This window comes from Dipodomys spectabilis, unplaced genomic scaffold (genome assembly GCF_019054845.1).
Source record: "Dipodomys spectabilis isolate Male_0828 unplaced genomic scaffold, ASM1905484v1 ptg000424l, whole genome shotgun sequence".
Taxonomy (NCBI): Eukaryota; Metazoa; Chordata; class Mammalia; order Rodentia; family Heteromyidae; genus Dipodomys; species Dipodomys spectabilis.
Genome location: NW_024871101.1, coordinates 3,030,560 through 3,056,740, shown reverse-complemented (window position 1 = coordinate 3,056,740; position 26,181 = coordinate 3,030,560). Strand labels below are relative to the sequence as shown.

At 36.1% G+C, this 26,181-nt stretch overlaps 1 protein-coding gene across 1 annotated transcript in view; it reads right to left on the bottom strand.

Annotated features, from left to right (window-relative positions):
- Nucleotides 1-3,110: 3,110 nt before the first annotated feature.
- The window catches only part of LOC122097678 (sodium/hydrogen exchanger 2-like), a 42,400-nt gene continuing 19,329 nt past the window's right edge, over nucleotides 3,111-26,181 (bottom strand). Inside the window, exons 5-8 of the mRNA XM_042668281.1 lie at nucleotides 23,792-23,988; nucleotides 6,623-6,712; nucleotides 5,628-5,698; nucleotides 3,111-3,279 (exon numbers count right to left, since the gene is read on the bottom strand). Coding sequence (XP_042524215.1) covers nucleotides 3,111-3,279; nucleotides 5,628-5,698; nucleotides 6,623-6,712; nucleotides 23,792-23,988 — 527 coding nt within the window. The remainder of the gene's footprint in view (nucleotides 3,280-5,627; nucleotides 5,699-6,622; nucleotides 6,713-23,791; nucleotides 23,989-26,181) is intronic.

The window sequence follows — 26,181 nt, the reverse complement described above, 5'->3', positions numbered from 1 at the left end:
GAACGAGACAAGGAAGTCCACTCTCTTCTCTTCAATTTAGTATTAGAATGCCTAGCTAAAGCAATAAGACAAGATGCAAACATAAAGGGGATTCAAATAGGGAAAGATGAAGTAAAATTCTCCCTTTGCAGATGACATCATCTTGTATTTAAAGAACCCCAATGAATCCACTTCCAAGTTACTTGCACTGATTCGAAACTTTAGCAAAGCAGCAGGGTATAAAATTAACCCTAAAAAAAAAAAAAACAGTGGCTTTCTTCTATACCAATAACTAGAAGAATGCAGCTGAAATCAGGAAAGCAACTCCGTTTATAATAGCCCCACCAAAAAAAAAAAAATACCTAGGAGTTAACATCACTGAAGAAGTGAAGGAACTATATGATGAAAACTTTAAAAACTTGAAAAAGAAAATTAAAGCAGAACTAAGGAAGTCGAAAAACCTCCCTTGCTCCTGGATTGAAAGGATTCCCATTGGGAAAATGGCAATACTGCCAAAGGCTATCTACAAACTCAATATGATATCAATATCCCAACCTCATTCTTCAAGGAAATAGAAGAGGCAATACAAAATTTCATATGCAACAATAAAAGACCCTGAATAGCAAAAACAATCCTTAGCAGAAAGAACAGTGTTGGGGGAATATCAATACCAAACTTCAAACTCTATGACATATCCATGGTAATCAAAACAGCTTGGTACTAGCACAAAATCAGACCTGAGGACCATTGGAAAGACCAAGAAATTAACCCACAGCCCTAAAGTCACCTAATCTTTGAAAAGGGAGCTAAAAAAATAGAATAGAGGAAAGACAGCCTCTTCAGTAAATGGTGCTGGTAAAACAGATTAAAACCTGTAGAAAACTAAAGCTAGATCCTTATATATTACCCTGCACCAGAATCAACTACAAATGGCTCAAAGACCTTGAAGTAAAAGCAGACACCCTGAAAACATTACAGGAAGGAATAGGAGAAACTCTAGGGCTCCTTGGCACAGGTCAAAATTTTCTTAATAAAGACCCAGAAACACAACAAATCAAAGAAAGTTTAGGGACTGCATGAAGTTGCAGAGCTTCTGCATGGCAAAGGACATAGCTAGCAAGATCAATAGAAAGCCCACAGATTGGGAGAAGATCTTCACCAGCCAAACAGACAAGGACCTCATATCTAAAATATACTTAGAACTCAAAAAAAAAAAAAACCCTCCAAAAACAAATCCTCAAAGAAACAACCGCCTGATTAATAAGTGGACTAAAGACTTAAAGAGAGACTTCTCTGAAGAGGAAATAAGGACCAATAGACACATGAAGAAATGCTTGACTTCTCAAGCCATAAAAGAAATGCAAATCAAAACAACACTGAGATTCCACCTCGCCAGGGTTAGAATGGCTATAATCAACAACTCTAATAACAACAGATGCTGGAGGGGATGTGGACAGAAGGGAACCCTATTGCATTGTTGGTGGGAGTGTAAACTTGTTCAACCACTTTGGAAAGCAGTATGGAGGTTCCTCTAAATATTCCACATAGAGCTCCCTATGACCCAGCAATCCCACTTTTGGGTATTTACCCAAACGATCACAAACAAGGCTATACTAAAGCTACCAGCACAACTATATTTATCGCAGCATTATTCACAATAGCTGAGATATAACCAATCCATGTGCCCCTCAGCAGATGAATGGATCAAGAAAATGTGTGTGTTTTCACAGTATTTGATGTTGATATAATTTGTGGAGAGGAAGGGAAAAAACAAGTTGCTTAAATAGGGATACAGGTGGACTCATTGCAACAATGAGATGTACAAGACATTATGTCTAAAAACTAACTTTACAACTTTGGCATGGGGGGGATGGAGAGCTGGGGGAGGTAGAATGTGGTGGGGAGAGAGGGAGATGGGAAGGGATGGGAAGAGGAAACAAAGGAGGAGGCAACAATGCTTGATAAGAAATGTACTCATTACTTTGCCCATGAATTGTAACCCCTCTGTACAGTATTTTCACAATTAAAAAAAAGATTATACCATTAAATAAAAGAAAATGTGATATGTGTGTGTCTGTGTGTATGAACAAAATGGAATTCTATGTCTTCATCAGAAAGAACGACACTGCCCTATTTTTTAGGAAATGGCAAGACTTGGAAAAAAAATTATACTAAGTGAAGTAAGCCAGAACCATAGAAACATAGCCCTATGGTTTCCCTTATTTGTAATAACTAGTATATGTCTAGAATAATCTTACCAGACAAGTAGAAAAGGTCAAAAGCTATACATATATGATCATATAAGATTGTGCTAAGCAAAATGAGCCCCAATTTAGGGACAAGAGGTTTTATCTTTGTTGCTGTTGTTTTTAATGTACTTATATGTACTATATGATTCTTTTGTTTATTTTGTGTGTTCTTCCCCCATACTATAATCCCTGTTTTCATTGTATTTCATTCTGTTGCCCTACATCTTTCATATACATTTTTTCTAATTTTGGGAGGGGAAGGGAAATAAAATGCTGAAACAGGATACAGGTTGACCCATTGTAACAATGAGATGTACAAGACACTATATTAAAAAAAAAACTTTGCACCTTGTGGGAGGTGAGGAAGGGAGGAGATGGGGAGGTGGAAGGGAAGGGATGGTAGGAGAAAAACAAAGAAGGGGGTAAAATGCTTGATAAGAAATGTACTCATTACCCTATTCATGTAACTGTAACCCCTCTGTACAGTATCTTTACAATAAAAATATAGATTTAAAAATATAGCAAAAAATGACTTAAGCACATTTAACATTTAATTCCATTTCTTAGTCAATTTCATTTCTTTTGAATCTCTGAAAAGTTAAACTTGTCACATACATGTTTTATTTCATTAAGCTGTACTTATCTCTACATAATAAACAATGCAGATTGAGATGACGTAAACATCCTCAAGTTTTAAAGAATTGGCAAAAGCATAGTTCCTCATGATTTCCAGAAGAAACACAAGGAAAGAAAAATTATGTTTTAAAAGGATGATACTTTGAGGATTTCTGTAGTTTTACAGTAATGTTTAAACAAATGGAAACCCACAGTAACACACATACACACACACACACACACACACACACACACACACACACACACTTACAGTAAGGATGTACTGGATGGCATGTGCATTAACTGGCCTGCTTCTACCATCTCAATGGCATGTTTTCTCTCAAGTTTTTCATGAAGAAGCACAATGCTTGATTTGGACTGGTTATATTCTCTGAGTAAAATCTTCTGCAGGTATCTTCCATTTAAATATTCCAATCTGTTCAATAAGCAAAGAAAAATAAATTCCAGCAATTTTTCCTCAAGACATTTAGACTCTATTTATAAACTTCCCAGATACCTATTCCAAATTTGTTTCATTTAAATGGAAATTTAGTATATGCAGAAGAAGAAAAAACACAAGAAATCCTAATTGCAAACATATGCTAATGAAGCAAAGCATAGTTTAGGTTTAGCCCAACAGAGTCAACTACACCAAGGGAAAGCAGAACCATTAATTAAAAATACTTTTGCATTGGAAACAGAAATACTGTGGAAGTAGCTTGTACATTTTAAAGACAGTCACAAAGGAACAAAGTACCTGATACAATTTAGTTTCAGAACATGAGAAAAGTAAAGAGGTAGATTTTTCTAAGGTTTACTTAAGAAATCTGTATTTTAAAAAAGCACAGGAGGGGCTGGGAAGGTGGCTCAGTGGTAGAGTGCTTGCCTTACATACATGGGGCCCTGAGTTCAATTCCTCAGCACCACATAAGCAGAAAAAGCCAAAGTGGCGCTCTGGCTCAAGTGGTAGAGCACTAGCCTTGAGTCCAGAGTTCAGGCCTTACTACTGAACAAAAAAAAAGAGTTTTAAGTAATGGTGGATAATTAAAAGTGGTACCACTGTTTTTTTTGGGGGGGGGGGCTTGGGTTTTTTTGTTTTTTTGTTTTTTTTTGAAAAGCACAAGACACTCACAAAACTAAAGTTACATTAATTTGAGAATTAACACTTGTGTGAAAATATTTACTAAACTTATGCTTACAGTCAAAGTTATGGTTTTAAAACGGTACTATAATTTGTAAGACTATACTGATACCTACTTCTGTTGAATGTTTCAGTTTAAAAGACATTTTGATGTTTCAGGAGTCTGAGGTTTTCTTGACTATAGGCACAACCAAGTTATGTGCTTTATTATTTAGAAAAAGATTGAGCTAGGTGGTTGTGTCAGAGTAGTAAAGTTCTGTCCTAGTATGTGTTGAAGTCCAAAATAAAAGTGTACACACACACACACACACACACACACACACACACACACACACGTTTTGCTATTTGACCTAGTAGAAATTGAAAATCAATTAACATAAACATTATTTATCATCTTCATTCTCTGTGATCAAAATAAGAAGTAGAAAAGATCTATTTTTGCTTGAGTCCTTGCATTTATAACAATGGCAAAGATGTTTTTATTTGGCAGAGTTTAAAGAAAAATTGTTGAAAGGAACTTCTCCTGGTTCTTTCATCATATATACATTTTCTAGATGGTGACATAAAACGATGCCTACAAATCATTAGGCTTGTGCCAAGTGCTGCCTGCTAGAACTAAATCTCATTTTTTACACTGTTCCTTTCTGTCAGGAATTTACAGAGAGGCAACAGATTTTAATATTCATTGTTATCAGAGCACTTAGGAGTAGATTACAATTTAAAATAATTCAAATATTTCTATAAGTAGGATCAGATTTGTATCTACATAAAATGCCTCTATGATTCATTGTCACCCAATTATTCACTCAGAAATATCTATTATTAACTTATGTTTGGAAGGAATTCTTTCTAAGTGTTGTAAAACAAAATTCAACAAGAAAGATAAAAGTCCATCCCATCACCTCTTATTTTAATGATAAAGAAACATATAATAAAAATAGTGATGTATTGTAATTATGTTTTCAAAATAGAAAAAAATTAATAAAATGAAACATTATAGTAGCAGAGAGTTATAGGTTAGGAAATGGCATTACACAGATACAATAATGATTGAGTAATGAGGAAAGAGATCTCTGATGAGATTAAATTTAAAGTAAGATGTAAATGGCAAGAAAGTCCTGGATAGCCAAGAATGTGGTAAGGGATCATTCCAGAGAGAAGGAACACTATGAATAGACTTTAAGCCAAAATGTCCTGAATTATATGGATTCAAAATGTAAGCAGAAGGATTATATGGCTTCAGTGGAATGAACAGCAGGAGGACCATCATGACATAGATAGGAAAGTTTTAGCAGTTGCCAATTGAATCAGGTTTCTGTAAACAAAGGTAAGAAGTTCATACTTCTGAGGGGCAAGATTTTAATTGTTAATGAAGTCATCTGATGTAAAATTGCTTTCTCTGAGGCTGTACATATAAGGGAGAAATTTATGGCATATTTGGAATTTGACTTTGAAGTCAATCATGTCTATCACAATAAGGAAAATAAAAAGATCTCTGCCTATGTGTTTAGCTGGCATGTTTAATTATGACATATAGAACAATAAAGATGTATAAATATAAATATTCCATATAAACATCCAGAAAGAATTGACTCATTTCTTTATCCACACATACATAAAGATAAATGTTTGTAAATCCTCACTTGTCCTTCCAGTAATGTTGTCCCCAGTGTCCTGATATATCTTCTATGCCAGCCAACAAGTGATCAAAGAACTGAAAAAAATAAAACATTTATCTAAATATATAGCATATATGAGAAATATGCTCACTACCAAATAAAGGAACCATCAAAAACACCTTCAAAATTATGTCATCTCACTTGCTTATTTAGCCTCTCTTTTTAGGCTAACATAACAAGAAGTATCTGTAGTTATATGTTTTGATGTTTGTAGAATTCCCTAATCAAAGTTTATAAATGCACAATTTGAAATGGAAAAAGTTCATATTAATCAGTATCATATGTCTGATTCAGTAACCTACCAAAGACCTGGTTTTGATCTATGGAGGAAATAGAAGTAAAACGCCCCAGCTCTTGGAAGATTTAGAAATGATTGAAGAGGCATGAAGTAAAGAAGTAGTAGATAGAAGCCAAGTAAAAACTTGACATATGTATAGTCAATGCAACAAGAAAAAGCAAATATACAGTAAATAAGTAAAAGACTGTGGAATTATGGAAGTCCCATGTGTATGCAAATATGCATTGTGAGACTGCCCTGATGAAATGTGGGTATTCATGAAAAAAGAAAGCCATTCTATTTAATGGTAACAATATAAAAGCAAAATGTTTTGGAGAAACAAGTAACATTGTAGGGGAATCATAAAAAGAAATCTGGGTACATGTAGGTTCAGAATAGGAACAAGAGCAGATAACAAAAAAACATATGAATGCTAAGATTAGTATAAAAATCACAAAATCATATAACCTGAATCTCCTTATAAGGAAATAAAACATCTAATTCAAATGATAGTCTACAAATACAAATATATTTTAAAATATTGTCAACAATTGGAACTATCTACTTAAGTCAGAAAATCATGACTCATTTTATTAGAAAAATAATTTAAAAATTAAACAATCATGTAAGGTTTGGCTCCAGTCAACAAAATTACTTAGATGATGATAAATGCATGGCTTACCCGAATGAGAATCTGCTCACTCACAGTTGGAGTTGTCTCTCTCTTTCTTGTCACATCTAGTAAGTCAACAAGAGGACGAATGGTCATCCCCTGAAAAAAAGAACAAGCAAAATGCTACATTTCTTCCATAAGAATTTAGTGCTTGAATGTATTCTGTGTGTTATAGGCATGATCAACGAGAAAGGAAAAAAACATTATCAAAATTCACAGGGATTATTAGGTGAAAAATAACACCAAAGGAAAAATGCTAATTATTTTCTTACAGAAGTCAATGAGAAATACAAATTATATACAAAAATCAAGATCACTTAATAAAATGTAAAACAATAGGTCTAATACTATGGGTTTTTGTGTGCTTGCTTGTTGGTGTTAAATAGCATTTGTCTTTTTGCTAAATATAGCTTGCCATGGTACTTGGAATCATTTTTATTTCCACATGAAGTTTAAAGTTCTTTTTCTACTTCTGTGAAGTATGACATTTGCAGTGGGACTTACAATAGCCAGAATATGAATAAATCTGTATGTTGTTCAACATAAGAAAGAATTAAAAATACTACATGAGGACATTCATATTTAGAATCCATATACAAAAAAAAAGTGAACCCTAAGTGAGCTGAGAGTAAAATAGTGGTTACCAACAGAATTGTAGGTAAGAAAAATGAGAAGAGGTTGGTCAAAAATTTCAAAATCATATTTAGATGAAATATATTCTTGTTTTCAGTAGTACAGTAAGGTAAATACAGTCAACAATAATGTGTTAACTTGAAAGACCTAGACATTAGGGTTTTGAATATATTCCAGATAAAGGAATGATTTTTTTTTCTTTTTTTCTTTTTTGTCGGTCGTGGGGCTTGAACTCTGGGCTTGGTGCTGTCCCTGGCGCTCTTCAGCTCAACACGAGCCCCATACCACTTGAGCCACAGAGCCACTTCCGGTTTTTTAGTGGCTTATTGAAGAGTCTCACACACTTTCCTGATTGGACTGGCTCTGAACCACAACCCTCAGATCTCAGCCTCCTGAATAGCTAGGATTACAGGCATGAGCCACCAGCGCCTAGTTAAGGAATGATTATTTTTTAAGTTAAGATAATGGCTATGTTAATCACCCTGATTCAATCACTACCCAATACATGCTTGAATCAAGACATCACATAGCACACCATAAAAACATGTACAATTATTATGTGTCAATTACAAAAATTAAAGGTTTTGCCAATTCTACTACTGATAGAGATAAGTCAAAAGTTTTAGAAGTCTTATAATTGTTATAACAATTGAATCATAAGTGTAAAAAAGCCAAAGATCAGCCTTTTCCCTGTCCTACGTTAGATCACAAGAGCTCTGCATGATAATGAGCAAATAAAAGTTGGTTGATAAGTTTTTGTTACTAACAGTAACATTAAACAATATGAATGAAAAATTTAATAAACACAAAAGCACTTTGAACTGTGTCATACAATTGTGTGGTCTAGTTAGAACTGAAAATTATCCTGTGTAGAACACTGATTGGACACTACTTTTGATTAAGATTAATTATGAATCTTCTAATCTGATATTTAGATCATAGTGCCAAAGGCTTCTTTGAATTAGACCAAAAGCTGAATAACTCTTATCTACCAAATGATTGCAAATTATATCAAACCTGATCCTCTAGCCCTGATTTGTACCTTGGACAGACACTCTTAGTTCAGGGCAATGAGGAAAACTGGGATGATAAATACTGTACTTTACATCATTTTTCACTAAAGACATTTGGCTAACATGTCATTTTGAAAGTTCCAGTGTAAACAACTTATACTGAGTCTTAAATCATTTCAATATCTTAACGGGATACCTAGTCTAATTCACTTAATAGTGCTTTTAGGGTCCTCCTATGGTCTTAAATTTTAAGTGAAACATCAAGTTCAAGGACTTGGAAGGAACATAAAAGATGAAACAAGGATGAATAAATACAACAGTGATTCTCAGTAGACACTACGGGGAAAAAGAACTGGATATCTTATAGCTGGGGACAAGAGGGAAAGATGGGAGAAAGCAGCAGAAGGGAAACACATGGTTAAAAAAGAATTTACTAATTGTACCTGATTCGTATATCTGTAACCCTTCTATATATTAAAAACAACAAACAAATGTAAGAGTAAAAGTTGAAATTTGCTCTAGAATTTACATTGAGAACAAGCACTTTAATGAAAAGACTTAGCCGTCTTCAACAACCTGAGGTAAAATATGGATAGGGAAAATGGCATCAAACCCATTGCTTGCAAGGGTACTCTCACACTACTTAGTTATTTTCTAATAACTTTGAAAACACACCCCATAAAGTTACTCCTTTAATCTTATTTCAGAAGTGTGGTGAGAAGCAGGCAATAATTTCCATTAATGTTAAGGTTGAAACTTAAAAGAAAATGAAGGTAGCAGTTCAGCTACTTTAAATGACAGCCATCCCTTACTGTGCCCTGGGTTTAGTTAACATACTAGAAGAGCATGTCACCTCAAGAGCTCCTTTCCAATTTGGAACTATGCAATTTTTTGTAAATGCATCTGAATTGCCCAAAGTCAGAGGATCATCCTATTCACATAGTTTCCAGGAGTAATTTAGTGTAATTCTTGCTTTTTAGGTGGCACTTAAGTTGTGAGATTTTACTAAACTCATGTGACATTTAAAAATTATCATATAATGCTTTCATGGGATACAACCACATCTCTTTAATCATACTTATCATAGGTAAAATGATTCCCAATGTTAGCAGTTCTGCCTAATAACTTAGTTGTTTAAAAGTTCAATTTCATAATTGCATTTTAAAACTTATCCCTAGTACTCTCCATCTTCACTAACTCAATTCATACCTGTCTACCAGAGAAGAATTTATATCTCCTAAACATCAAAGATATGAGAACAATAAGACTCAGTTACATTTCTAGATACAACCAACTTTACAGATTTGATGCAATTCTACTTTCTTCCTTTGAAGAAGTAAAGTGTAGCTAAGAAACAACATTTTATTTCATACAGTTGAATATCTGGAGTACCTAGAAAATCTAGTTAAATGGAAAATCTATGACATCAAAAATTTCACACACACACACACACACACACACACACACACACACACACACACACAAGCATTCTAGAATTTTCCTATGATAAACACTAATGATATATTTTTAATACATTTGCTTATTTCACAAATGCTCATTGCACATTTCATCAGCTCCAAGTACTGTGATAAATGCTAAAATAAATATGTATATACTTTGTATTCAGGGGACTTAATAATAAAGGAGACAGACAGCACACTGTGGAGAAGAGAATAAAAACATAAACAGGTGGATACATACATGCATACATGCATGCATGCATAGATATAAACAAGATAGATATATAGATAACAGATAGATACATATAAATACATGTACATACACATGCTATGTGAAGAAAAAATCTCAGAATGAAATGATTCAGATAAAACGAATTTGGAGATCCACTTACTCAGAATGGTCTGGGAATACCTCTATGAGTAAATTCAGTGTTAGATGAGAATCAAAGAGCAATAGGAAGGCACACTTACCAAAAGATGAAAGTAAGGCAGTTTTGGAAAGAGGTACTAGAGGCTTTCTCTAGTAGGACAGAAATCAGAATGAAAGAAGAAGGAGTGAGAAGGTGGCTCAGTGGTAGAGCGCTTGCCTTGCATGCATGAGGCCCTGGGTTCGATTCCTCAAAACCACATAAGCAAAAAGAAAAAAGCCGGAAGTGGTGCTGTGGCTCAAGTGGTAGAGTGCTAGCCTTGAGCTGAAGAGCTGAGGGACAATGCCCAAGCCCAGAGTTCAGGCCCCATGACCGGAACCCCCCAAAAAAATAAGAATGAAAGAAGACATTCAAGGATGAACTCAAAAAAAAAATTCGAGGAAGCAACATTTGTGAGAGCAAAAATGAAGACAGAAGAATCCCTAGTTCAACTGAAAAGAGAATGGATATAAACTGGTGTATGATCACAGAACATCAAATTTAGAAGCCAAAAAAATTAAAGAATTATAATTATTTAGAACAACACCAGGACTGGGAATTTGGCTTAATGGTAAACTGCTTACCTAGCATGCATGAAACCCCAGGTTCAATTACTCAGTATCACATAAACAGAAAAAGCCAGAAGTGGTGCTTTGACCCAAGTGATAGAGTACTAGCCTTGAACAAATGAAGCTCAGGGGCAGTGCCCAGGCCCTGAGTTCAAGCCCCAGGAGTGGCAAAATTAGAACAACGTCAATAAAAATGGTAGTAAGTTCACCAAAAAAAAAAAATCCAGAAGGCTGCATGTAACATGCATACTTCAAAATCAACACACAAATATCATTTTGTAAATCTACACACTAACAACTAATCTAAAATAGAAAGTAAACACAGAGTTATGTTTACAAGAGCATCAAAAGAATGAGATACTAAAAAAAAACAAACTGAACCTTGAAGGTGAAATGCTGGCATAGGGAATACTTTATTACAGTGGTTAAAGGATCTGCAGATTGAACAAACAAGTGGAAAAATAGTCTGTGTTCGTAGATTGAAAAATTTAATGTTGCACTTGTTCATATTGCTCAAATAAATCTATAGATCTAATATAATCCCTAACATCACCTCTATTTTTCTCTATTTTTACAGAAGTAGAGAAAAAATATGAACCTTAAACATAATATGGAAACATGAAAAAAATCTCAAATAGTCAAAGCAATCTTAAGAAAGTAAGAGGATGCTAGAAACATTGCACTTTTTGATTTCCAACATAAATTACAATGCTATAATAATGAAAAGCTTATGATGCCAAAATAAATGAAGATGAAGAAAGGAGGAGGAAGAAAAGGAAGCAAAAAGAGGAGAAGGACGAGGAGGAGGAGGAGGAGGAGGAAGAAAAAGAGGAGGAGGAAAGAAGAGGTGGGGGGGGGGGAAGAGCCTTCCAAAGTTGACAAGGTAGAAAAACTTGGAGGAAAGTATAATAAATGAAATTAGCATAGCCAGAATGAGAAAGACTATTTGTTTGCATTAATATGATCAAATTTGACACCATAGAGTACAGTCTGAGATGTCAAGGGCTGGGTTCATAAATTGAAAAAAATCAAGATAAATAAATACTAAAAAGCATCTGGACTATCTATGGATATCACCACTGTATTGTGTCCATAAACATTTTTAAGAGGATATTTTGGTACTGGTCCTGAGGCTTGAACTCACGACCTAGGCCTTGTCTCTGAGCTTTTGTGCTCAAGGTTAACACTTTGAGCCACAGCTCTACTTCCAACTTTTTAGTGGTTTACTGGAGATAAGAGTCTCAAAGACATTCCTACCCAGGCTGACTTTAACCTGTAATCCTCAGATCTCAACATTCAAAGCAGATAGGATTATAGGTGTGAGCCATTGGCACCCAGCTATTAATTTTTAAATACAGTAAAAATAAACAAATATGCTATTGATTAAATATATCATTAAATATACTATTAATATGCCTGTATAGTTCAAACTTTTAACTTAAATGCATGAATTGAAGATACTCACACACACACACATCATTTTGGTGGAAAAGTTTGAACACAGATCCTCAACAGGCAGGTAACGCTACCAGTTGAGCTAAATTCTCAACTCATTTTTGCTTTACCTGTTTTTCATGATTTTGCACAGGACAGGCCTCAGACAACACCCTCAAACCTCTGCCAACATCAAAGCTAGGACTCCCAGCTTATTTGTTGGATGGGATCTCACATTTTGCCTAGGGCTGATCACAAACTGCAATCTTACTGGGGTTTGCCTCCTGACTAGCTGGAATTACAGGCAGGCACCTCGTCATTCAGTTCTTCAAAAGGATACATTCTGGTGTGAGAATCCACAGACTAGGAAAACTAAGAAAAGAAAGAATCAAAGTTCCATTCTACATGTGTGTCTTTAGTTAGTTGATTAATGTTACTGTCTTTACTAAGATGGAAGGAGTAGATGAGGATCAAATGTTTCTTTTTGTGGATATAATAGCTGTCCAGTTTTTATGCTATAATCAATGTTGCAATTGTTGAAAATACACATCTGGACTTCAGAGTAGATGTATGGGCCAGAGAAAAACATCTGAAAATCACCAGAATCTCTGGGTTGAAGACAGCCTAGATATTATAGAGAAAGAGCAAACAACTGTTCAAGACAAATCCAAGAAATATGGTAGATCTATTTAACATCTAGAAAACACCATCAGAAGGCCTAATCTGAGGATAATGGGTGTAGAGGAGCACCTAGAGACAGAAGTTAATGGTCTAGGACATTTATTTAACAGGATCCTAGCAGAGAACTTCCTAAACATGCAAAAAGATAGGCCTATTCAAATACAAGAATCCTTTAGAACCCCAAATAGAGAAAACCAGAACAGGACATCCCACCGTCACATCATAATACGCACAGGATCAATTCAGACCAAGGAAAGGATCCTTAAAGCTATCAAGGAGAAAAGATCAATCACCTATAAAGGGAAACCAATTAGAATAACCTCAGATTTCTCAGAGGAGACAATTTAAGCAAGAAGAACCTGGAATGAAGTATGCCATGAACAAAAGACAAACAACGTTTAACCAAGAATACTGTACCCAGCTAAACTCTCCTTCATAATGAAAGGTCAAATAAAAATCTTCCATAGCAAAGAAAAACTGAAACAATATATCTCTACCAAACCAGCCCTACAAAAGATACTTAAAGATGTCCTACACATAGAAAACCAACAAGAGCACCATAAAGGCCAAGAAACAGCCCCCAAACAGAGAATCCAAGAACCATAGGAAGAACCCAGTTGTCACAGCCCCCAAGAAGGTGGATAACATGGCAGGAAGTACTAAACACCTCTCAGTGCTAATTCTCAAAAATAATGGACTTAACTCTCCAATCAAGCAACATAGACTGTCTATTTAGATCAAAAAGCAGGATCCTTCTATCTGCTGCCTGTGAGATACACACCTTGCCCCAAAACAAACATATTCTGAAAGTGAAAGGCTGCAATAAAATCTACCAAGCAAATGGCCCCCATGAACAGGCAGGAGTTGCAATCCTAATATCAGATAAATAGACTTCAAATTAAAGAGATAGACTTCAAATTAAAGAGAAGAGATAAAGAAGGTCATTACATACAAATTAAGGGATCTCTCCTTTAGGACAATATTATAATTCTAAATATATATTCACCAAATAACAGAGCACCCAAATTTATCAAAAAAAAAATACTTTCCCTCAAATCTCACATCGATCCAAAGACATTAATTGTTGGGGTCTTTAACACACCACCAACACACCACTATCCCCACTAGATAGGACAACCCAGCAAAAACTCAACAGAGAAAACTCAGACCTAAACAACTGCATAGATCAACTTGACATAACAAACATCTACCGAATATTTCACCCAGCAGCATCAGAATACACGTTCTTCTCAGCAGCACATGGAACATTCTCCAAAGTAGGCACATTGTAGGTCACAAAGCAAATTTTTCCAAATTCAGAAACATTGAAATTGTGCCCTACATTCTCTCAGACTACAAGAAAATAAAATTAGAATTCAACACTAAAAGCCACCAAACAAAATCCTGTAACAATGGAGGCTGAACAACAAATGGTGAACCACCAGTGGGTTATAGAAGAGATTAGAAAAGAAATTAAAATGTTCATGATATTTAACAAAAATGAGCACACAAATCACCAGCTCCTCTGGGACACAGCAAAGGCAGTAGTCAGAGGCAAGTTTAGCTCTGAGTTCCTACATCAACTTGGAGAGATCTGAAACCAAAATTTTAACGAGGCACATGAAGCTCCTTGAAAAACAACAAGCTAAAGCCCAATCCAGTAGATGGAAAGAAGTAACTAAAATTAAATCAGAATTAAATGAATTAGAATAAAAAAATAGAAAGAATCAACAAAACAAAGAGTTAGTTGTTCAAAAAAATAACAACATTCACCTCTGAAGCAGAGGACACTTGGCTTTGGGGACTTGGCCATTTCTCTCTAGAGGGCTCTGGGGGAAGTCGGAACGCTGCTTCTGCCTGGTCAGCTCTCCTTCACTCACCAGACTGACTCTCTACACATTTAATGGGATGCTGCAAATCATGCTCGAGCAGTAAAACCCCTTTGAAATGCCTCCTGCACTCCCTGGAAAGCCAGAGTGCCTCATTTTTATGCCATTCTCAAATGTAGACAGTTTTTGCCACTGCAATGGTAAATGGTCAGAAGTCTGTTTACTTTCAGGCTCTCTTTGCTCTCTCTCTCTGCCAGTCATGTCCAACTTTCCCTATCTCTCCCTTTTTCTTTTCTGCATTTTGGCTTGTGCCCAGGGACCCCCCCTCTAGGTTCCCTCTCAAAGGTTAGCCAATGTAGGCTTGATCTATTTGTTCAGAGTTTCTTTGCATTTTTTTTCAGAAATTCACCATCTTGAGTTCGCCATCTTGGCTACATGGTGGGTTAAGGGATTGGCCCCATCTGGCCCTTAACCTTCCACCAAGCTTACTACTCCATCCAGCTATTCTAAGGTGCCTTGCTAACAAGTTGCTCTTTTCACAGGCCCTGGTAACTAAGGCCCAACCATCTGATGTGCTTTGTTAGCAAAGATGTCTAAACGTTGTCGAAATTTTAGGTTTTGCATTTTGTCTTTTTTGTTTTGTGTTGTGTATTCTGGTACTGACTACATGACTCTAAAATATTGGGCATATCTGTGCTAAGATTCTCACATCTAAGAACATTTGTCATTCCAGAATATTTGTCAGTCAATTCTTGATAAGAACCAGGTAAGCTTTACTTATTCTATTTGATCTCCTTGTTGCTTTAATTGGAAATAATAAAGGGCTTTTGTGGCAAAAAGTACAGTTCAAAGCCAGCCCGGGCTGAAAAATCCCTAAGACATCATCTCCCAGCTAACCTGCAAAGAGCCAGGCTGTAAGCATGGCTCAAAACTCTTATCTCTAACCAGCCAAACTCTGCAAGTGGTACTATAACTCAAAGTGGTGCAGTGCTAGCCTTGAGCAGAAGTGCTCAGGGACAGTGCCCAGGCCTTGAGTTCAAACCTCCTTGAATACCAACTGGAACTGGAACAAGCCATCCCAGCAACAAGCGCCTAGACTCAACCAGTATGGGGAACAAGGGACCATGGAGAGGAGTAAGAGATGATGTCACATCAGCTACTTTGTGCCTGCCCTTTCAAAATTAACCAGAGCCGGGAAGTCAGTGGAAGTAAGAAGCCTGCCCATCTAGTGTCCATACCTGTCTACTTATTAACTGGACAAGAATTTATATTCTTGCCTTTGTTACCTGACTTCTCCTCTAACTAGTCGCCAGATGTCAGAAGTAGCTAGGGACATTTCTACCAACATTTTCAGCCCCAAGTTCTTCCTCTTGCGATTCATTTGCTCTCTAGTATTTTTCAGCCCCTCAATGCCTCATGAGACTTCTCCAGACTTCATCTAAGGACTCACACCACCAAGGGACACTGCTGCTCACTGCCTTCTCTGGGAGGGGACCAAATTCCAGCCTTTTACCCCTATTGTCGATGCCCTTGTCAGCAGGAAGTAGCCAGAGAGAATCTGTGCCCTATTTCATTATTATTAAAAGCCTAGAATGTAAGGTCCGCTCCCGGATGGCAAGCAGACTCCACCCTCCTTGCAGCAAAGTCACCACCCAGTACCTGCATTACCTAGGCAACTGGGACACCTGGAAGAGGTCACAGCTGCATCCGCTGAGGTCACATCTGAATTTGATGTGTCCACACCTTTCTCAGCCCATACTCTAGATAAGGCCTAGCCCAGGCCCAGACGCTCTCTCTGCTCTTTTCTAGCTCTTTCTCAGCTCTTTCCTTCTTTTCTCTTTCCCAGCTCTCTTCTCTTTCCTAGCTTGCTCTTTCCCACCTCTTTCCTAGATGTTCTCTTTTCTAGCTCTTTTCTCTTTTTTCTAGCTCTTTTCTCTTTCCCAGCTATCTCTCTTTCCCAGCTCTATCTCTTTCCCAGATCTCCCAGCTCTCTTTCCCAGGCCTTTCCCCACCGCGTGGAGTACCAACATGGCCTGGTGCCAGCCGGAACGATGAATAAACCTACCCCTTACCTGAATAAAAAAAAAAATAACAACATTGACAGACCCTTAGCAAATCGTATCAGAAAAAGAAGAGAACACTCCCATGTAAACAAACGCAGAGATGAGAATGGTAACATCACAGAAAAAAAACAAGATTCAGAACATTATAAGGGAATACTTCTCAAATCTTTATTCTAATAAGTTGAGAATCTGGAAGAAATGGACGATTTCCTAGCAAATATTGACATGCCAAAACTAAATCAAGATGAGTTCAACCAACTTAACAAACCTATATCAAGGATCAAAATAGAAACAGCAGTAAAAGACCTCCCACCCAAGAAAAGCCCAGAAGCAGATGGATTTACAGATGAATTCTACAAGGCATTCAAAGTAGAACTCACACCAATACTCCTCCAACTCTTCAATGAAATTGAAAGTCAAAGTTCACTACCAAATTCCTTCTATGAAGCTATCATAACACTCGTCTCAAAACCAGCAGGGACTCAACAAAGAAAGAGAACTATAGACCCATTTAATTGATAAAAATCAATGTGAAAATTCTCAACAAAATTTTGGCCAATCGACTTCAAAAACTCATCAAAACAATCATACACCACGATCAAACGGGATTCATTTCAGGGATGCAAAACTGGTTCAATATATACAAATCAACTAATATAATTCATCACATCAACAAGAGCAAGGATAAGAATCATATGGTTATCTCAATAGATGTAGAAAAAGCATTCAACAAGATTCAACACTGCTCTATGATAAAAGCTCTGGAAAAACTAAGAATTCATGAAACATTCCTCAATATAATAAAGGCTGTGTATGACAAACCAACAGCCAGCATTATACTTAATGGTGAAAAGCTAAAGCCATTTCATCTAAATTCAGGAATGAGACAAGGATGTCCACTCTCTCCACTTCTCTTCAATTTAGTATTAGAATGTCTAGCTAGAGCAACAAGACGAGATGCAAACATAAAGGGGATCCAAATAGGGAAAGCTGAAATAAAACTCGCCCTCTTTGCAGATGACATGATCTCATATTTAAAGAATAGCACAGACTCCACTCCCAAATTACTCAACCTGATTGGAAACTTTGGAAAAGTTTCTGGTATAAAATTAACCTTCAAAAATCAATAGCTTTCTCGTATGCCAACAATGAGAAGAGCATGGCTGAAATTAGAGAAAGCAACACCTTTGTAACAGCCCCACAAAAAATAAAATACCTAGGAGTTAACTAAAGAAGTGAAGGGCCTCTATGATGTAAACTTTAAAATCCTGAAAAAGGAAATTTAAGCAGAACTAAAGAAGTGGAAAAACCTCCCATGCTCTTGGATTGGGAGGATTAACATCGGGAAAATGGGAATACTTCTAAAGGTAATCTACAAATTCATTGTAATACCTATCAATATCCCAATCTCATTCTTCAATGAAATAGAAGAAGCAATCCAAAATTTCATATGCAACAATAAAAGACCCCGAATAGCAAAAACAATCATTAGCAGAAAGAACAGTGCTGGAGGAATAACAATACCAAACTTCAGACTCTACTACATATCCATAGTAATCAAAACAGCTTGTTATAGCACAAGAACAGACCTAAGGACCAATGGAATAGAATTTAAGATACATAAACGAACCCACAGACCTATAGCCACCTAATCTTCAATAAGGGAGCTAAAAAAAAAAAGTAGAATGGAGGAAAGACAGCCTCTTCAGTAAATGGTGCTGGCAAAATTGGTTAATCACCTGTAGAAAACTAAAGCTAGATTCTTACCTGCACCAGAATCAACTCCAAATGGATCAAAGATCTCAAAGTCAAACCAGACACCTTGAAAACATTACAGGAAGGAATGGGAGAAACTCTAGGGCTCCTTGGCACAGGCCAACATTTTCTTTTTTTTGTTAAATAAGTTGTGTGTGTGTGTGTGTGTGTGTGTGTGTGTGTGTGTGTGAAATACTATATAGAGGGGTTACAATCGCATGAGCAGAGTAATGAGTACATTTCTTATCAAGCATTGTTGCCTCCTTTGTTTCCCCTTCCCATACCTTTCCATCACCCCTCCACCCCTACTCCCCACCCCCCCATCCCTGGCGAAAGTTGTAAAGTTCGTTTTTTGACATAACAGTTTGTACATCTCATTGTTGCAAAGGGTCCACCTGTATCCCTATTTAAACAATTTGTTTTTTCCCTTCCCCTCCACAATTATACCAACATCAAATACACTGAAAGCAAGGGTTATACCGTGGGGGAGGGACATGCAAAGCAACAAAGAAATCATCTTATAAAAATGTTAGAAACAATTGCATGAAAGCAAAAACATTTGAATACTTATCTTGGGATTCATTTCACCTAACATCAACTTATCTGGCCTTTTCTGTTTGTCTCAGAGATAAACCTGTAAATATTTTCAACACTAGATGGCAGTACAATAACATGAAAAATTCTCCACAGTAGAATCTGGAATTAACATTCTTACCACTAAAACTCTGATTAGTGTTTTTAAATGTGTAAGAGCATTATTTGAAGTAATATGGGAATTTCAAATATAAAATGAGAAAATCTCTAATTTTAAAATTATATTGAGGCTCTAAATAAATTCAATGATATTAAGAATTTCTAAAGATATAGCAATTGGAATTCTTTATACTGACTTTGCATTTTGCAATTTTAGTTAGAATTTTACTGCCTGATACATACATTAAACTAAAGGTCAGTTAAGCTTGAATTAAAATTTTACCTTTGGGCTTTTTAAATGCAATTTAAAAATAAGAATATAAATGTTGAATCTTAAACACTTAAAATTTTTCAGTATCTAAGAAATCACTTCAGACATTTAAGAGAAATGTCTTCTTTAAAGAAAATTTGGGGGCCTGACACAGTGGTACATGTCTGTAATCTCAGCTATTCCAGTGGGGAAACTGGGAAGATATTGGTTGCAGATGAGCCAGTGTAAAAAAGATCTAAACAAGACCCTATCTCCACAAATAAGCTAGGAAGAGTGGCCCATGTCTGCAGCCTATAGAACACAGATGAATATAAAAGGCTGGCCCTGAGCAAAAATACAAAAGCTTGTCCACAAAATAATTTTTTTAGATGCCTGAGGGTTTGGCTCAAGTGGTACAGTACCTGTCTAACAAGTATAAACCCTGGGTTCAAACCACATTACCTGAATAAATAAATAAATATGAAAAATTGGAGAGATGGAGTAAGACAGAGTTTGAGTAAAATCTATCAATTATCTTCAAAGAGACACACATCAAAGTACCTACCCTACAACTAAGGAATCTAGATAAAAGAACATAGTGCTGAGCTGGAGAAAGTGGCTCAGTGGTAGAGTGCCTTCCTTGCATACACGAGGCCCTGGGTTCAATTCCCCAGCACCACATAAGCAGAAAAAGCCAGAAGTGGTTCTATGGCTCAAGTGGTAAGCGCTAGCCTTGAGCTGAGGAGCTGAGGGACAGCACCTAGGCCCAGAGTTCAGGCCCCATGACCAACAAAAAAGAAAAAGAATATAGTGCCTACTTGTAGTTGAAAAAGAAAGAAAAGCCTTATGCAGTAAAGAAAGCAAGAAGGAAGGAGTTGCATACACTATCTCCCTGCCTACTTTAAGCAATGCAGCACAACAGGAAGAGACATCTACTTTGAGAAGAAGAGAGAAGGAATTAAGTTGAGGCCTTAGATTTGACATCGTACTAACTCCACTATAACCAGACTCAGCACAGAGCTGGGACAGAGGACAGAGCTCACAGCTGAGTCTCTACTCTGGCCCAGCACCAAGTGGAGACCTGTACTCCTGGAAGGACAGGTTTAAGTTTTGTTCCATATCATTCTCAGTTTTTTGAGTGGGCTTGGTGTGTGTGCGTGTACCTACACATCATCCCTGAGACCACAAATCCGTGCAGCAGTGAGATTAAGGGTCAGATCATTTTAGCATAAGATACTACAATATGGCCTCCAAACTCAAGCAGCAAAGATATCAGCAGTCAAGGGCTCACAGAACTTCTTCGGCACCAAACAGAGCCATGTGTTGCAAGGAGATGGATTCAGGCTTTGGCTTGCATCATCATCCATTGTGGTGTGGGTCTTGATGCACTGCAGAGACTGCAAGTCCATCCTTGCTTCCATGGAACTCAGAAACTACTCAGCTTAATATCATCCTAGGGCCAGGCACCAGTGGCTTACACTTGTAATCTTAGCTACTCCAAAGGCTAAGATCTGAAGATCTCAGTTTGAAGTCAGCCAGGGCAAGAAAGTCACTGAGATTCTTATCTGCAATTAACCACCAGAAAACTGGAAGTGGTGCTGTGGCTTAAAGTGGTAGAGGGTTAGCCTCGAGCAAATGGAGCTCAGGGAGAGCACTCAGGCTCTGAGCTTAAGGAAGCCAAAAGATTGCCTTCACCATCCCTATCCAAATTTAGGCCATGAGTACAAATTGAAGTCTCGATCTTAGTATTTAGCTGGCAAAACCTGACACTGAGCAGACCTTGAAATTTCTTATCTTCTGGCCTGGTTGTAGACATAGCCCCTGGAAAAGCTCCACTACCAGGGAAAGACACATGGGTCTATATTCTTGGATTTCTATTCAGGAAGCACAACCTCTGCCCTGCTGCAGTGTTTCTAGGCCAATTAGACCACCTCAGCAACAGGCAGCCCATACAAGAGTAGATCTTGGATGTAACCTAGTGCTAAATTGGTCTTGCTGGCATGTGTACTTAGGGTGTGATATAGTTTGATGGCACTGGGTGTGGTCTAGGATCCTGAGGATGGCCCACCAGTAATGACTCGACAGAGAGCAGGAAGAACAGTGAGGTGTCTGAGCACAGGCCAGTAACTGTGGTTTAGGCATCTAGGAACCAAGGCCCAAGAGAGTCTTATGGAAACAGACTAATATTTCTAGGTACTGTGTGGTTTCTTTCTGAACCATACAACAAAAATATATTTGAGACAAACTTGGGCTTGGATTATTCTTCAGAGATAAAAGTGACAACACATCAACAACCAATCTCAGGTAAACCTGTACCTGAATATCATCCAGTGCTGAAATAGGAGTGACTACGGGAGCAAAGAAAATCAATGAAAAGAGGCTTGTGTCTAAAATTCTAGCAAACATAAAGCCCTGAGTACAAACCCTTAGTACCACCAAAAATAAAAGAACTTAAACTTAGTCTGAATATTTTTTCTAACTAGAAGAAAACTTTAGAAATCCTACAAGTATACAGAAATTAAACAACTTATCTTTGAATAACTAATGGATCAAAGAAGTCAAAAGAAATTAAGAAATTTCTTGAACCCAGTGAAACTGAAAGCATATCATACCCAACCTATAAGATACAGCAAAAGCAGTACTAAAGAAGGAAGTTTATAGAAATAAACTCCAACAACAAAAAAATTCATATCTCAAATACCATTAATGTTTTCATCTTAAGTAGAGAAAAATAATAACTAGAAGAAAAAAAGGGGAAAAACTAAAATAAAGATGAAAAAGGTAAAACAAACATCAAAGAAACAACTGATTATTTTCAAAAGATAAAATTAACAAATTCTTAGACTAAGGAGAGAGGGTACTCAAATAAAATCAGATATAACAATTATCACCACAGAAATACAAAAGTCTATCCAAATTTTTTATGAACAATATATGCTAACAAAGTGGATAACCTAAAAAGAATAGATAAATTCATGGACACATAGGTTTTATCAAGATTGAATCATGAGTCAGGCACTCTGTGGCTTACACCTGTAATCCTAGCTACTCAGGAGGCTGTGATCTGAGGATCACGGTTCAGTGCCAGCCCAGGCAGGAAAGTCCGTGAGACTCTTATCTCCAATTAACCACCAGAAAACTGGAAGTGGCGCTGTGGCCCAAGTGGTAGAGCATTCGCCTTGAGATAAAGGGCTCAGGGACACCACCCAGGCCCAGAGTTCAAGCCCCACGACCCACAAAAAAACAAAAAAAAAGTCTGAATCATGAACAAATAGAAATCCTGACCAGAACAATAACAAGTAGTGAGACTGAATTAATAAAAATAAAAAGACCTTCTGAATACATTCTATATGGCCACATAAAAATGAAAATAGTTGTAAAATTCTTCAACAAAATTCAGGCATGCCAAATCCAACTGCACTGTGGTCAGGAAAGATTCATTGTTCCAATCAAATTGAAACTCAATATATACAAATCAATATGTACAGTATACTACATCAACAAGATAATAGACAAAAACCATATTATCATCTCACCAAGAAGGAAATTGGTAAAATTCAATATTGTTTTAACGACTATTTACTAAAGACCGTTGCTGAACAAGGCAAGTCCAAAGTTTTTCTAAGATCCTGATTAAGACAAAGATGACCATTCATCACTTTTACTGAATACAGTACTAGAAGTGCTAGCCAGAGCAATCATTCCCAAAAATCATATTTAAAAATCAAGGGACCCATTCTAGTGGCACAAGCCTATAATCCTAGCTATTTAGAAGAAGAGAGCATGGAATTTCCTTTGAGGCAAGTCCAGGAATAAAAGTTCACAAGACTTCATCTCAACCAATGGTTGGTGTGATGGGGCCTATCTGTCACGCCAGTGACAAAGAAAAGCACAAATAAGAGAGTCACAGTTCAGGTTGACTTTGACAAAAAGCAGTAAAAATATAACAGGCTTTCTTTCATGTGAAGAATATAGACATTTTGAAAGAAGACATAATAATAAAAGGAGGCACTATAGGGAAAGAAGAATGGCCCAGGAGAAGGAGGTAATAGAGAACAGATAAGATACAGTTATATATATATATATATATATATATATATATATATATATATGCACATATATGTATGTTATATATCATATATGTATACATACATATATAAATATGTGTTATATATATTGTGTGTTTGTGTGTCATATATGTATATACATATGTATGTATATATGTGTATATGTGAATGTGTCTATGCGTACATGTATATATATATGATGTCACCATGAAACCCTCTTTCTATACAATTAATATATGTTCATTGAACGATAATACAACTTGATAAAGGGAAGAAAAACAGTCCATTGGATAGATCAAATTACAGTTTCAGTGGTTTGTTTACCTGCACAAAAACAGTAAAAAAAATAACAACTGTAGTTGCAGCAATGAAGAGCTTCTTTCTGCAAAACTCAGGGAGTAGGAAAACAAGTGAGAAGCAGATTGCTCCTCTCAGTCCCCCATAAGCTATAATGAACTGGTCTTTTCTGGTGACTGTATTCACATGGTATTTGTTCACGAAGAAAGTGAGCACAAGAACTCCTAAAAAGTTCCAGTAAAAAGAAGAGGGGAGATAATTAGTCCACATAAAGGAAAACATTATGAAAGGGTTATAATATGTTATAATAACTTAGAACTAAATTACATTGAAATTGTAAGGATTTATGATGAATGATTTTTAAAGCCTAAACTAATTAAAAATAGAAAACTTATAAAGTTGTTTTCAGGGAGCTTACTTTGAATTATTTTTCTAATGTGTTTTCACTTTTTTTAATTTTGAAGATTCTTAGTTTTCTAGAATAAATCTAGATTAGACATGTAGATTCTCTAAGATTATTCTTCAAAAGGTAATTGCCATTGGAAAAAAGAGGAACTCTTGTCTTCAGTCTTATAAATGCTATTGAACTAATGAAAACTAGTGAACTAAAGCTAGAGAATGAATTTTGCAAGATTTCCAGAGATTTAAAGAAAAGTTTCTTTCCTCCAACACCCTAGAGTCTAGGGTTCTGAAACTGTCATCTGGTTCCTTAATACTCACATCTGACTACAGTCTTAAAAGGTAGCTGGGGTTGTTGTTTCCTTATTACTCACATTTGACTACAGTCTTAAAATCTAGCTTTGACCATAGATACAGTGGGTTATATATATACCCACACAGTTTGAAAGGCACTGCTTAAATCTTTGTCACATGGGTATTGCCCTCTAGTGGTGAATTATATACTGTTCAACTTACAGGCTATTTTTTTCAATTCTTCAATGTCCAGTGCATTTTAACATGTTATTATGTAGGTATATCTAGTGATTTACTTGAAGACCAGAAAAATAATTCACATTCACTTCGTAGGAGGACTTAGACTGGGATATCTTACCTTAAATTTGAACCAAAATACTTTATCCAACAGATAATTTTGACTCATAAGAAATGAATGTAGGATCTTTCTCCACCTCTGTCAATTTTATTTATTTTTTCTTCTTTTTATTGTGAAAATACTGTACAGAGGGGTTACAATTACATGGGCAAGATCATGAGTACATAATTTTATCTATTTTTAAAACATTTTAATTCCATTTAAAGATGTTAAAAACCAAATAAAAGCTAAATTTTCTCAAAAGCTGACATGTTTAAATTCTTTCTAAAACTGTTTCTTTTTATTTCTATTTAGTTCTTTAGTTTAATTCCCTGTTTTAAAAAGCAAAAGCTCTTCAAGAACACAAATATGAAACAGGTCACAACATCTGTATTTCTGTCCATCCAAAGAAAATTATTGCTAATACTTTGTAATAAAACCATCTAAATGCACATATGATTATAGCTATATTGCTATTTTCTAGTGATTTGTCTTAATGACTCCTCTGTTGTTGAACATTTAAAATGTTCCAATAAATGCTAAACATGTGTTATATTCCTATTCATTCTTTTGCTATATTGAAATCACCAGAAGAAAAAATTGCTGATAATGTATTCATTTGGGGATAAATTACAATTTTGCCTCAATAGGTGTCATATCTAGCAAGCTTCCAGTCAAGTTTCATCAGAATAACTCAAACTGCTTTTGCTAATCAGATACTAGTTGACAAAATCTAGACTTTTTACTGTTTTTAAAACTGACCTTATGTAGATCCCTATAGCAAAAACAGTGTAAATGTTCTGAAGTATCAACTAATGAAAACATTTAATAGTTTGCAAACAAAACTTATTTAGCCAGGCACTGGTGGCTCATGCCTAGCTACTCAAGAGGCTGAGATCTGAGGATCATAGTTCAAAGCCAGCCCAGGCAGGAAAGTACATGAGACTCTTATCTCCAAATAACCACAAGAAAAATGGAAATGGACCTCTGGCTCAAAGTGTTAGAGTGCCAGTCTTGAGCAAAAGATCTTATTGATAGTGCTCAGGCCCTGAGTTCAGGCCCTAAGACAGACAAAAATAAAAAGACAATATGGTTAACATCCAAAGAGAAAATAATACCATAACTTAATCATCCCAGACTATTATTATAGGGATTTTTACTTTTCTACTATAGGCAGAGAGAGAGAGAAAGAGAGAGAGAGAGAGAGAGAGAAAGAGAGAGAGAGAGAGAGAGAGAGAGAGAAATAAGACACTGGTGGAAACAATGTTTCATCTCCAGATTTTTCACAGAAAATTATATATATATGTATATATATATGCCCATTAAAAGTGCCAACGCTTAGTGTTTGTTCTTGGTAGATGTTAACACCTTGAAGAAAATATCCTCA